Here is a 12507-nt window from a genome sequence, read left to right as displayed (position 1 = left end):
ACTAACAGTCTAGAAGACAAGATAGATATAAAGACAGTTATAACCTGAAGAAGTGAACATTTTGTTTCAGAGATGCTATCAAGAGCAAAGGGGAAGGGCAGATAAGAAGACCCCCCCCCAACTCTCCTCTAAAAATCTCATTTTTGTGAGCAAAACTGCATATTGTAGATTAGCTGTACAAAGTATTCTTTTTTAATATCATTATACTGTTTCGAGTTATTTATTCTCATATATATATATATATATATAGCACCTTCCATATAAAGGACAAGTTCTAAGTGGTTTACAAAACAAACCAAAATCTGAGAGCACCTTGGGAGGAAGTACCACAGGCCAAGTATCTGACTACTCTAAAAACACAGAAAAGGGAACTAAAGGAGCTTTTGGATCAAGGTCACATGCCTAGCGTTGATGCAGGGCCCAGGACTCAGTGGCAGGTATCCTGCCATCTTTTAAAAGCAGCAGTCTTCAGTCTTTTACCCAAGCATGCATTTGGGGACCTGCTCTTTCATTTATTTATTTTTTAAAATCATATTCAGTGTACGGTGGTAGCGCTTGCTGCTGCAGCACACCTTGGTACAGGGTCCTGACCTGCCGGCTTTAAAGACGAATGCTTTAAAAAGGAGCCAGCTGCAGGCAGAGGAGGTTGAGGCAGACACATTGTTCCCTAGTTGCAGAGGAGCAGCAGCAGCAGCTTTCCCCGAAAGAGAGGGGGAAATTCAGTGTATTGCTAAAGTTCTTACCCCTGAAACGATGAATCGGGATTCATGTCGTACTGAGAACTGTAGGGCAGGGTGCGGGGAGCCTCCAGCCCCACAGACGCTGCTGAATTAGAACTCCCTTCGCCCCTGTATATATAAAAAAGCATGAAGCATTTACGTTAGGGATGACAGGGGCAGAAATCCCCTCTCAAAAAACATGTTGGAAGTTGTTTATGTAGGTAACAGCAGCAGCTAGGATTCTGCATGCGCAGAAATGGAAGGAAGGAGAAGTTCCAACCAAGGAAGAATGGGTAAGTTAATGGGTTGTGCATGACTGGCAAAATTAACAGCAAAATCAAGACAATCTAATGATGAGTGTTTTATGGAAGAATGGATGCCCTTTTCGGACTATTTAAATAAACATTATAGCACGACGAACTCGAGAGCAGGATTTGAGCTACGAGCGGCAGAAGTAATTAGATTATAATATTGAGGTTATGATTTGATGGAAGACAGGGTGCAGCAGAAGGGGAGAAACGAGAACTCGCATGGAAAATGGGGTGGGAAGTTGGTAAAAATGAGAAGGAAGACGAAATTGTTTTGATTATATATGTTGAAACTTAGTAAAACGTAATGGGGGGGAAAGAACTCGCTTCATCCCCAGTGAACGCAGAAGGCTTGGGATGATGGGAATTGTAGTTCTGCAACATCTGGAAGGCCAGAGGTTCCACACACCTGCTATGCAGGATTTTGTCTCTCCAGTTCTGATTCCATTTACTACAAATGCTTTCAAGGTTTTTTTGGCTCTCTTGGACTAGCCCTCTAAGCTGCTTCAAGTTGTCCCCAGCAGATAACGTAAAAGAGGGGTGAGGAACCTGTGGACCTGCATGTGTTGTTGGATTCCAGCTCCCATCAGCCCCAACCAGCATGGGGATGATGGGAAATGTAGCCCAAGAACAGAGGGCCACAGATTGCCCATCCCTGAGAGAATTTCACAAGGATATACGCTGGTTAAAGTATTACTAGAAATACCGCATGCACTACAAAGAGTTCTCCTGAAAGGAGTGATTTCTCTGCTACTAACATTCAAAACTACGTATTGTTTAACCCCTCGCAAAGTGATAATTATAGTTTACCTGAAGCCTTCCCAAGCCAGCAATCCGGTAAATATCGACTGCCCTCTGCTTAGAAAGGCACCCATTTTAAAATTACATGTTCTCCACCTCTTCGCGGTGCATGTTTACAGTGTTTAACAAAATACAAAGGTGCACAATCAGCTGTTTCCCCCCCAGCCTGCTTAGGTACCGTTCTGGTTGCTGGGCTGCAAATCAAGTAAGATTTTGTGGACGTTCCCTGATTAATAGGACTTCCCGTTTTCCTCCAAATGGAGCTTGGTTTGAACCATGGTCACTAACATTGTGCCCACCGGTACCTCATACAGCACTCACAAAAGGCCCCAGTAAACATCCCCTCAAAAATCCACAACGCAGGAGGGACTCTGTGCTCTTCCTGCTCAGATTCCGTTTGCTTAGTCTTTCCTACATTCAACACCCTCCCCTGCTTTAAACACACCCTAATTTCATTGGATGCCAGGACTGGACCACCTGCCCTCCCATCCATTCTGAGCAGCCATTTTGGGGGAGCGGCAGCCATTTTCTTTCACGCTACACACCCACACCCGCTGCAGCCATTTTTTGACTGGTGCCCATGGCATCATCTCAAAATTCCCACTGGCTCCAAAAGGTTGGCAGCCCTTGACTACACAAACACACACACACACACAAAAAGCCCAGGAGATTTGTCTTGACAAACGTGAGGTTTTCACAGCACAGCATGGATACTCCTCTTTAGGCACAGGTAAAATCACAGCAACATGAGCAGCTCCTTCCAAGACTGGTGCAGAGCAAGAGGAGTGCGGGGTGGGTGGGTGTGTTTGTGTTTGTGTGTGTGTAATGGAATCTGTGAAGCCTAGAGAAAAAAAGCTAGCATAAGCAATTGTTTGGAGCAGTGGGAGGAGATCCGCTCAGTGCAAGATCTTTGGACAAAGAAGTTTCAATATAATTCCCAAGATTTTGGCACAGGGCTGCATGGAATTGAAGGTGGGCAACGAGGTCTGTGAAAAAGCCGTGTTCTTTCCAGGGTATGCACATAACTCAAGACCTTCATTGCACCGCAAATGTGGAGGACTAACCCTATCCGTAAGGTGCCAACGTTTCCAGTCTCTGGGCCACCCCAAACACTCCCCCAAGTCTCTGGTGGGGAAACAAAGAGCTTTCGAGGTCCAAGAGCGGTAAGGAGGACCATGTACTTCGTACACAGAAGTCATTTCCGACAAAGAGCATCTGCACACCTCAGCAGCTCAGGTGTCCTGCAGTATTTCACTAGTATTGGCACGGCTTTAGCTGGGTGGTCAAAGAACAAAAAACTTCACCCCTAGTTATCAAGCAAAATGTGATCCCTACTTAAGCCGGAGAACTGTCAAGAACGGTTCCCGTGACTCAGCTCTCGCTGCTGCCACCACCGCACAAAAGCCATCTTTCACACCAGCAAAGACAGACAGAAGTTCATTCCTTGCTCCCGTACGTTTTCTGGACATCCGCAAGTGTCAGCCTCAGGTCCTCGGGGTACCGGAACTCCAGCTCAGCGTTTGCTAGGTAGTGTGTGCCGGCAAACTCTGCAAAGTAGCGGCCAATGTCCGGGTGAGGGATTTCTCGGGGCTCCATGTTGTACTCCAGGTTCTCTGCAAGAGGAAGAAACAAAGGGAAGGTGACCGTTTCGGCAAGCTTGACAAAAAGAACCGTGGGGGTGCCTGGTGCCCGTTTGGGACTGGCAGGGCAAAAAGCGGAGAGGCTGTGGGGCTCTGCAGTGCAGGAAGGCAAGACCACACTGGTGGGTCAAGGTTCAGGCAGTAAACAAGGCAAGGCTCTGGGGCACACAGAGCTCCGAAGTTGCTCTAGCAAGGAACAGGCTAAAACTGCTATTTATGTGGCAGCAGTACCAGGTGCAGCCCGATTATTAGAATCTGCAAAGTGCTGCTGCTCTACTTGAAAGGCCCAGCCTGCCCCTGGTACCGCCTATTGCAATGGAGCTGGGGGGGGCAGGTCCTCCAGTCCTCCTGCAGTGGAGTTGTCTGAGTCAGAGGATGGCATTGACACCTTCTCATTTTTGAAGCTGGGCCTGCAGACCCATTGCCTTTTGCTTCAGACTCTCTGCCTCATCCCTGGAAGATGACTGCAGGGTCATGACAACGGGCAACAACAGGCAGAGTGGGGGGCAAAGGCAGGCTGGGCCAACTAATTCCACTTCTGTCCCTGTCTTCCTCTCTGCCAAGTTCTAGAAGGGCAACCCTGGGGCTAAGGAGGAGGAAGCAAGAAGGCAAGCGGGGTCTGGCTGTGGGCAGGCCGAGATCAGAAGGGTGGAATCCTACATGCCCTAACAGACCAGCCTCCCCTGAAGAAGTGGCTCGTATCTGCTGTTATTCGGGGACTCTGTTGCCGTTCAGAGCAGAGGATACTCTGGAAAAATACAACAAGTGTCAGCTCCGGGAATACACCCCTCTTGGTAATTTGGCTGTGTGAGTCTGCTAAAAGCCAATCCCTAGACATAGGAAAACTTCAGGCAAACCTCCAGATATTTGGGACTATGATTCCCATCATCCCTAGCGAACCAGTGGTCAAGGATGATGGGAATCGTAGTCCCAAACATCTGGAGGGCCGGAGTTTGCCTATGCAGTTGCCACCAGAGGCCCTTCCTTCATGTGTCTTCTCTGAGGAAGCTGTGGAGGGTGCCAATGACTCCCTGTTTGTATTGAACGCTCTCGCCAAGGGAACACCTGTCGTCGTAAGAACACAAGAAAAGCCCGCTGGATCAGGACCATCTGTGGTCCTGTGGACAGATGCTGAAAGTGGAGATGGGAACCTGTGGCTCTGCAGACATTGCTGGACTACAACTCCCATCATCCCAAGCCATTGGCTCTTCTGACTGGGTCTGATGGGAGTTGCCTTGAGAAGATGAAGAGAGGTCGGTGGAAGGACTGACATTATCCGAAACCAGGAAGAAGGGACGTTGGATAAATTCAGAATGAGAATCGCTTTTTTATAAACTATTTTATTTTTGGAATTAGTGTAATACTAATGAAATACTAAAATGTGCTGGAAAGGAATTAATTGGCTTTAGCAGAAAGTTGAAGGAGTTAAGTTTAATTATGGTTTAAATTCTAAAACTTTAAGGTTTAGAAGGTAAGATAAGGTTAAAGAAATTAATGGTAAACTGAACTGTAAAATTTTTAAATGGTAATGATGTTGAAATGAAACGAAGCAGTTCTAGTGATAAGGTAAAATAAGAACTTGTAAGAATGGATTGATATTAGATGAAAATCTGAAGTGACAACATATGGGGATAAATAATCAAGGGTAAAATAAGAGGGTATGAATCTGCTGAACCAACTTTTAACTGGAATACAAAAAAGGGAGGTGAGAGGAAGTCAGGAAAATAAGTAAATGAATGGTAAGAAACTGAAAAGAGGGATTTTTATTTTATTTTTTATTTTTACCTTTTTATGTTAAATCTTGGTTTTTGTATTTTGTTTTGTGTCTTTTTACTTGTTTATTGTTCTGTAACCTTTTTTCTGTTAAAATTTAATAAAATATCATTTAAAAAAAAAAGAGAAGATGAAGAGAGGCAGAGAGAGAGAGAGATGATTTCTTTTTAAATACCAGTTCATCTACAATTATACAGCTTGAACTAATGGAGGTGGACAGGCAGGTACATACCCATCACCCAGGCAATACTAGTGTTTAAAGAACCAGCTGGGTGCCTATCATCTGGGCACTTCTGAGTGTCAAGACTTAGAATAAGAAAATATATGGCAGGTTGCATATTTAAGAAAAACCCTTCCAAACACCCATTTGTGTTGTGGTACAGAGCACCTCTAGTGGAAGATCCCATCTTTTCAAATATTAATTGCATAGCATTTTTGATCTGCAGACTATGCTACGTCCTTTTACAATTCTTACCTTATTTATACTCATGAGACAGACAATGAGTATTATCCCATATTACTTTTCATCTGCATGCTTATTTTTATTCTTTAATATTTCTATTCTGCCTTTCACAGGCTTAAGGTGCTATTTAGCTCCTAGCTTTCATATCTCAGTTTCTAACACCAGCCTGCACCCCTGATTTGCACAGCTTCACTGGCATATGTTAAAAACCTGGGGTTTCTTTCCACATCAGAAGAGGCTGAACCCGTTTCCCCCGAAGGAAAACGTCCCAGTGCTGCTTACCTTGGGCTGCGTATCGGCATGATCCGTCCTCCACCAATACATTGTAGAAGGGCTGCTGGGAACCATGCGGCAAACTATGAACATTCATGTTCCGGATCCATTCGTTCCCCATCATACATGCCGGGTCCCAGCCGTAGATGACACAATTATAGCCATATCTAAATTGAAAAACAGTGGGGAAGGGCGCACAACTCAATTGACAGTCAAATCGGAGGCAATATGGCACATATGCATTGGGGTGCCTGGGTGGAATCAAGAGGTTCTGCGAAGCAAGAACCCTTTGGGTCCTTATCCTATTCTACATTTCTCTGATTCTATGGCTGTAACTGTTGACAATTGCAAAACACCCCTAGGAAAATAAGAGACTGGTATCCTATTGGAAAAAAGGGTTCTTGCCCCCCCCCCTTCATTACAGCCATAATTTCACATGACAACATCACAAAGAAAAGAATCCAGCCCTCGTATATGGAAAGAGTAGAAGGTCTACTCTAAGTAGAATGATCTACTTAAACCATCTCCCCCCCCCCAAAGGAGCAAAACATCAATAATTTCAACTGGATCACAACTTTTCCACCAAGGATTTTGCATAGTGTTATGGTAATCAATAACCAACATAATGTTATTTGAACCTGACAGAATGAAAAAACCTTGGTTATCTCAAGAGCACTGAAAAAACTGTCTCTTGGCTGAGGAAGCTGGGATTGCCTTTTACAGTGTTCAATAGCAGCATCCCAGATTGTCATACAATCTTCCTGCTGCTGTTTTGTCACTGTTCTTAAATGGTAGCTGGGGTTACGAAAAAACACTAAGCCATGGTTTGCTTAGTTTGATTTTGATTTGTTTGACCGTGTGAACCTAGCACAGTAACTTAAACCATGGTTTGCTTATTTTCTCAAACAATAACTGTAAACCATGGTTTGCTGCAGGCTTATAAAGCATGGTTTGTTTTTAATTTTGGCTTGGCATTATTTGTGAACCAAGCCCAATTCCTTAACCGTATGTTTGTTGGGCCACCTAAGATGCTCTCCAAGCCACAAGAACAGCTGGAAAACAAAACAAACTTTGGAGAAAAAAAACCTATGTTTTGTTTGATCATCTGAGGGTTAAATCGTGGTCAGCTCATGATTCGTTAAACAAACTATGGCTTAGTGTTATGTGTGAAACAGACCCATTAAGAGATAACTCTTTGTACATGAAAAAAATCCATGCCAGGAGAAAGCTTCAATAGCTGAGGAACTACAATTTCTCTCTCTGTTGTAATAATATGTTTTCCCGGGGGCCACACAAAAATTATGTCCCCTTTATATATATCCCTGTTATCTGTTGGTCTTTGTACAACATGTCCAAAGCCAACTAAAAATAACATCGAATACAGAAATAGAACAGTGTTCCCAGGGAGCTAATTTTAACCCCATTCTTACGGTATACAGATGGATAAATGCTGGAGATAAAATTTGCTATTTTTTTCTGGTTGGCAGCTTTGTATGTTATTTCCTTCATGATAAAAGGCATTTGTGTATTTGGGGACAAATTTTTGCTCGTTTCATCCAGATCACGTTTCCTTCTTTTTTTGACTGGGCTGAACTTTTGAACTTTCAGCCCAGATTTTAGGGCAAAACAGCCAACCCATTTCTACATTTCATCGTTGGGTAGGTGCTCAGTGAAGCTCCTTCACAGATTCAATTGGCAGATGGTCCCCAGCCAATTTTCCCCAAAGAGCATTATGGAGGAAAAAACGGTAACCCTTTCCCACCTGCAAATGGCTGAAATTGGGCTTAGGGTACCAAGCTATTTTGAATCAGTTCCCACAGGCATTGCTGCCACTGTTGCTGAGGTTCAGCTTGGAAGCCGGATGGGATTGGGGGATGAGCAGCTCTGATCCTGCCTGTACTTCCTGCTTCTGCCATCTTAACTGTGCAACAGGGAACTTCCATGGAGATTCAGATACTAATCCTGCTTCCGGAACTAGGTTATCGGTGGTGTTTGAATCTGTGATGATCCTCAAACTGAAAGCAAACATCTGATGCTGCAGGAACACCAAACAAGCACAGAATACTGAGCGGAGGAGGAGGAATGGAACGGGATGGACTCGCCTCTTATGTTTCATAATCAAGCCGACAGAATAGCAGACGTCTTTGTGTTTCTCCTCTGAGTGGAGCTTCACGTCAGGCCCCGCTTCCTCTTTCCGGCGTTCGATGTGCTCTAGAGTATGCTGAACTAAATAGCCCACTGCTCCATGCTGGGAGGGGTCCAGCGCTTGGATGTGTTGCAAGATGTCCAGCACCTTTGAAGAAGAAAGGCAAAATAATGCACCGTTGAAACAGCTGCCATTTCCGTGAGCTGGTGCCACAGACAAAGCGGTAGAGAGACTGGGAGCAGACCCTCCCGCTCTGACAGAACACATGTTTGCAATCCTGACATTTCCGCAAGGCAGTAGAGTCTCACGAGAGAGCATGCCGCGCCTCATCTTTAAAGGCTTGGCAGGCGTGGCTGGGAAACATTTTGGGACCCCTTTGCCGCTTCTATCCAGTTCAGAACTTCTTGCCCTGCTCCTGAACTCCTGCACTGTGACCCCTGAGCACTGTGTGTTGCCAAGGCCATACTGCGGCTTGCCTGATTTAAGATCTATTTCTTACCGGCAAGCAAGGGACTCTGCTTGCGTGTTTTGGGGCAGGAGCCTGGGCGAAGTGATGGCACACAAGGCTTAAGTACCTTCTCCGGCCAGATTCCCAGGTGGAAGTATAATCGAGCCTGGAGCATGAGATGCTGCACGTTGTCTGGGTACATGGCCAGGTACAGATCCAAGGAGTCTCGCAGGAGCTGGTAGGACTGATCGGTGCTTTCCCTGGCAAACAGAAACAGGCAAAGGCAAAGGTTATGCTTTCATTCGTGTTCACAAAACTGGTTGATCAGGGCCAATAGGGGCACTACCCCACCTACCTTGCTCAGCCCCAACCAGCCTGCCTTTCTATTTGCAGTCAATCCAAGGGATGGCCCTGCCTATCAGCTTCCTCATTAGTCTCAGCTCCTAGCTGGGAGGAGGAAAGGGACAGGACTGGAAATAGCTGGCTCTGTCTGCTATTAGCTCCATCAACTGCTGAGGTTCCTGCCTTCTGCCATACCAGATCAGCAGCAGCAGAAGACTTCTAGGAGACTTGGACCCTGGACTTCCCACTTTGTAGCTGCCTCTTAGCAGCTGCGGCATTTTGCCACCCAAACCTGCGATTTTTGGGTCTCCCCAGAAAGGGCTTTTGACGCAACGCTCTGCTGGGCTCTTACCGCTTCCCGATGTTCAACAAGTTGCCCACCATTCGCTGCAAAACCTCCTTTGCTGTCGCCACACCGTAAAATTCCTCGGTCACGTGGTGCCCAATCAGGTACTCGCACTCTTTCACGGTGAGCTGCTTCCCCTTCCCAAAAGCGTCTATATAGGCATAGTCAAAGATGTTTGTGCTTCTGCAGAAAGAAAGGAAAAACGAAAGGCAAGCCTTTAGCAAGCATAGCATGCTTCTCTTTCTAGAAGAAACAAAGTGCTCTTCCACGCAATAATGGGGCTGTCACCCTCATGGCAGGAGTGTTGGGTATACCTTGACATGGCACAGGTGTGCACACACACATACAATGCAGTGGCCAGAAACAGGCTCATTTTTTAATACAGCACCCCTTAGGCACAGAGAAAAGGGGTACACATTTTGCATGACAGTGTTGTTTTGGCTACACGAAGAAGCAACCCATGGGGAGCTGAGATTGCTCTCAGGGGTGGTGTGTGTGTGTGTGGGGGGGTGTCTACGGGCAAATGCCATTTTTGCCCCCTGGAAATCCACTGCCATTTATTCTAGGCAGCTGTGTTCCCGCCATCTTGCGACACTGTCAGAGCCGTTACAGAGTGAAATTTATAACTTTCGGTTCCACAGCTGGCCAGATCCCTGGCAGATAATGAGATCGCACCGACGTTATTGATGACTATGGCAAGTAGTGGGTTTTTTTTCTAATCGAACGCGACCAATTTCTCTTCTGCAGTAGAAGGACACACACGCACACAAACACTTCCCATTACTTCGCCGTTTGGCAGCAGTTAACTTGAAAATGGCAATGCCGAAGCCATCTTGATGCCTGAGATAGCTGCCTCTCTCGCTGCCTTGCCAGCTCAGAAAACAAGGTTCCTGGTGGGAGGGCGGGAGGCCAAGCGAAACTTTAAAAGCTTACCCTTCTGTCCCTTGGCACCATCTGAGCAGAAAGTGGCTGGGAAAGTTGACAGGCTCCAGCCGCACACCCAACTGCCTGGCAATTGTCAAGTAAAGCACCGACAAGCTGATTGGGATTCCAGTCCTGTGGATCAAAACCTGAAACCAGAAAAAGAAAACGAGACCAACAGTGAGGGTGAGGGTGGGGGGTAGTCCCTCTGATCTGGGATTATGCTTAAGCCCACCCCCAAAAGCAGGGACTGGTCGGTTTACAGCCTTGCAGTACAATGGATCCTCTGTTTTTTTTAAGGCGAGGAAGACAAAATAGGCCCAGAAGCTCCCATATAACCAGAGAACAATCTGTCTCTCTGTTTCGTTTATTTGTAAGATGTGTAAGCCGCTTTCCCCCACATTGTGACCCCAAAGTGGTTTTCCATGGAAGAATAAAAGCACAATGTTAAGAACAGATACAACGGATAAAAACAGCAATAGTGCCGTGAGATTGCACTATCTGAAACCCCGGAATTGATATTCCCAATCCTGGGAGAATAAAGGGTGCTATGATGAGGTGATGGAAGGGCGAAACAGAGAGGAGACTTGGGAGTAACTAGGTCTCTGGTGGCTGGCGGATGGTCCCAAAGAGGCAACAGACAGCAACTGTCTGCCGCCTCTTTTCTTTGTGCTGCCAGAACATCCTCCCCTCTCCATGCTGCACCACCCCCTGCCCGTTGGCTCAGCTGATCAGAGCACCCTAAGTTCCGCCCGCCCCCAGGCACATCTCTAACCTGTTCACTCTAAATCGCTGCTTTTAGGGCAGCATGCAAACATATTCCTATGCCAAAAAAAGGCAAGTCCTGTTCAGACCTGTTTGTTCTCTTTACCTGGCGGATGTACGAATTGAGGGAATTGTAGTAATCCACCTCGTTCCCTTTGTATTTCAGTTGCTCGTAGAGGACGTAGTTCATGGCATCGAGGACCTGCCTCTGAAGCTCCACCTGAGAGACGATCAAGACCTCCCCTGAAACACAAGAATAAATTAATTCGCTGAAACTGCTAGGAAAACGGGAGTGTTCTCACAGTGGCCAACAAGGAGTCTGTGGGCAAACCGCAAGAAGGACCTGCGCACAAGAGCACTCTCCCTTCCCGGGGCTTCCAGAAACTGAGTTCCTGCAGTCGCCTGCACAAATTCATCACCTCACACAATGGGCGGCTCCCGACAGAATATTAAAAACACAATAAAACTTCGAACATTAAAAACTTCGCTAAACAGGGCTGCCTTCAGATGTCTTCTAAAAGTCAAATAGTTCTTTCTTTCCTTGACATCTGGTGGGAGGGCGTTCCACAGGGAGGGCGCCACTACCGAGAAGGCCCTCCTCTGCCTGGTTCCCTGTAACCTTGCAGTGAGGGAACCGCCAGAAGGCCCTTGGTGCTGGACCTCAGTGTCCAGGCAGAACGATGGAGGTGGAGACGCTCCTTCAGGTATACTGGGCCGAGGCCGTTTAGGGCTTTAAAGGTCAGCACCAACACTTTGAATTGTGTTTGGAAATGTACTGGGAGCCAATGTAGGTGTTTCAGGTCCGGTGTTATATGGTCTCGGCGGCCACTCCCATTGTAATGTCATTTGCCTCTGCTGGGTGAGAAGAGTGAGAGAAAGGGGGGGGGCATCTCTGTCCACTGGTGGCTTTGGCCCTGTTCACTGCCAGCATGTGGCCCCTGACAGATTTCTCCAGAGGAAATGTGGCCCTTGTCAGAAAAATGTTCTCCTCACCTCTCGCCCAGGTGTGATAGCTCAATCAGTATCAGTCAGCATGAGACTCTTAATCTCAGGGTTGTGGGTTTGAGCCCCACGTTGGGCGAAAGATTCTTGAACTGCAAAGGGGTTGAACTACATGACCCTTGTGGTCCCTTCCAACACCACAGCTCACCCTAGTGCAGAGTAGCTGCATTGCCGTAGAAAAGGCTGTCCAAAACACACACACAAAAAAAAGCTTTGTACAATACCTGCTTTTTGGGTCACACTTGGGTGCCTAGAGTTTTTTGATTTCAGGAATTTCCGAACTTTGGCCACAATATCGTCAACCTGGGCTTGGACACTTTCTAGGCAGATGTCCGACAGTGGGTTGCAATACTGGTCAATCAATACAGCCCCTGGAAAAAAACCGACAGGGCAAAAATATATTCCATTAAAATTACTCAAGGGTTGTGAGCAGATTTAGTTTCGAATGGTAAGAGCTGCTGGGTAAGGCTGGGCAGACACCTGACATGGGGCGCTGTAGCCGCTGGGTCCCTGAATTGAGCGGTGAGTTGATTAGATCGGGGCGGGGAACCATTTAAGGC

The 12507-nt window shown here is 46.5% G+C and overlaps 1 protein-coding gene across 1 annotated transcript in view; it reads right to left on the bottom strand.

The window, feature by feature from the left end:
- Window positions 1-228: 228 nt before the first annotated feature.
- FBXO21 (F-box protein 21) overlaps window positions 229-12507 on the bottom strand; it is a 31941-nt gene continuing 19662 nt past the window's right edge. The window contains exons 5-12 of the mRNA XM_053368294.1: window positions 12172-12318; window positions 11052-11188; window positions 10193-10329; window positions 9266-9442; window positions 8699-8831; window positions 8080-8270; window positions 5987-6144; window positions 229-3441 (exon numbers count right to left, since the gene is read on the bottom strand). Of these exons, the coding sequence (XP_053224269.1) occupies window positions 3266-3441; window positions 5987-6144; window positions 8080-8270; window positions 8699-8831; window positions 9266-9442; window positions 10193-10329; window positions 11052-11188; window positions 12172-12318 (1256 nt within the window). The 3' untranslated portion in view covers window positions 229-3265. The remainder of the gene's footprint in view (window positions 3442-5986; window positions 6145-8079; window positions 8271-8698; window positions 8832-9265; window positions 9443-10192; window positions 10330-11051; window positions 11189-12171; window positions 12319-12507) is intronic.

Source organism: Podarcis raffonei, chromosome 16 (genome assembly GCF_027172205.1).
Source record: "Podarcis raffonei isolate rPodRaf1 chromosome 16, rPodRaf1.pri, whole genome shotgun sequence".
NCBI lineage: Eukaryota > Metazoa > Chordata > Lepidosauria > Squamata > Lacertidae > Podarcis > Podarcis raffonei.
The sequence above is the reverse complement of the archived record's forward strand: the minus strand, read 5'-3'. Positions and strand labels throughout refer to the sequence as shown.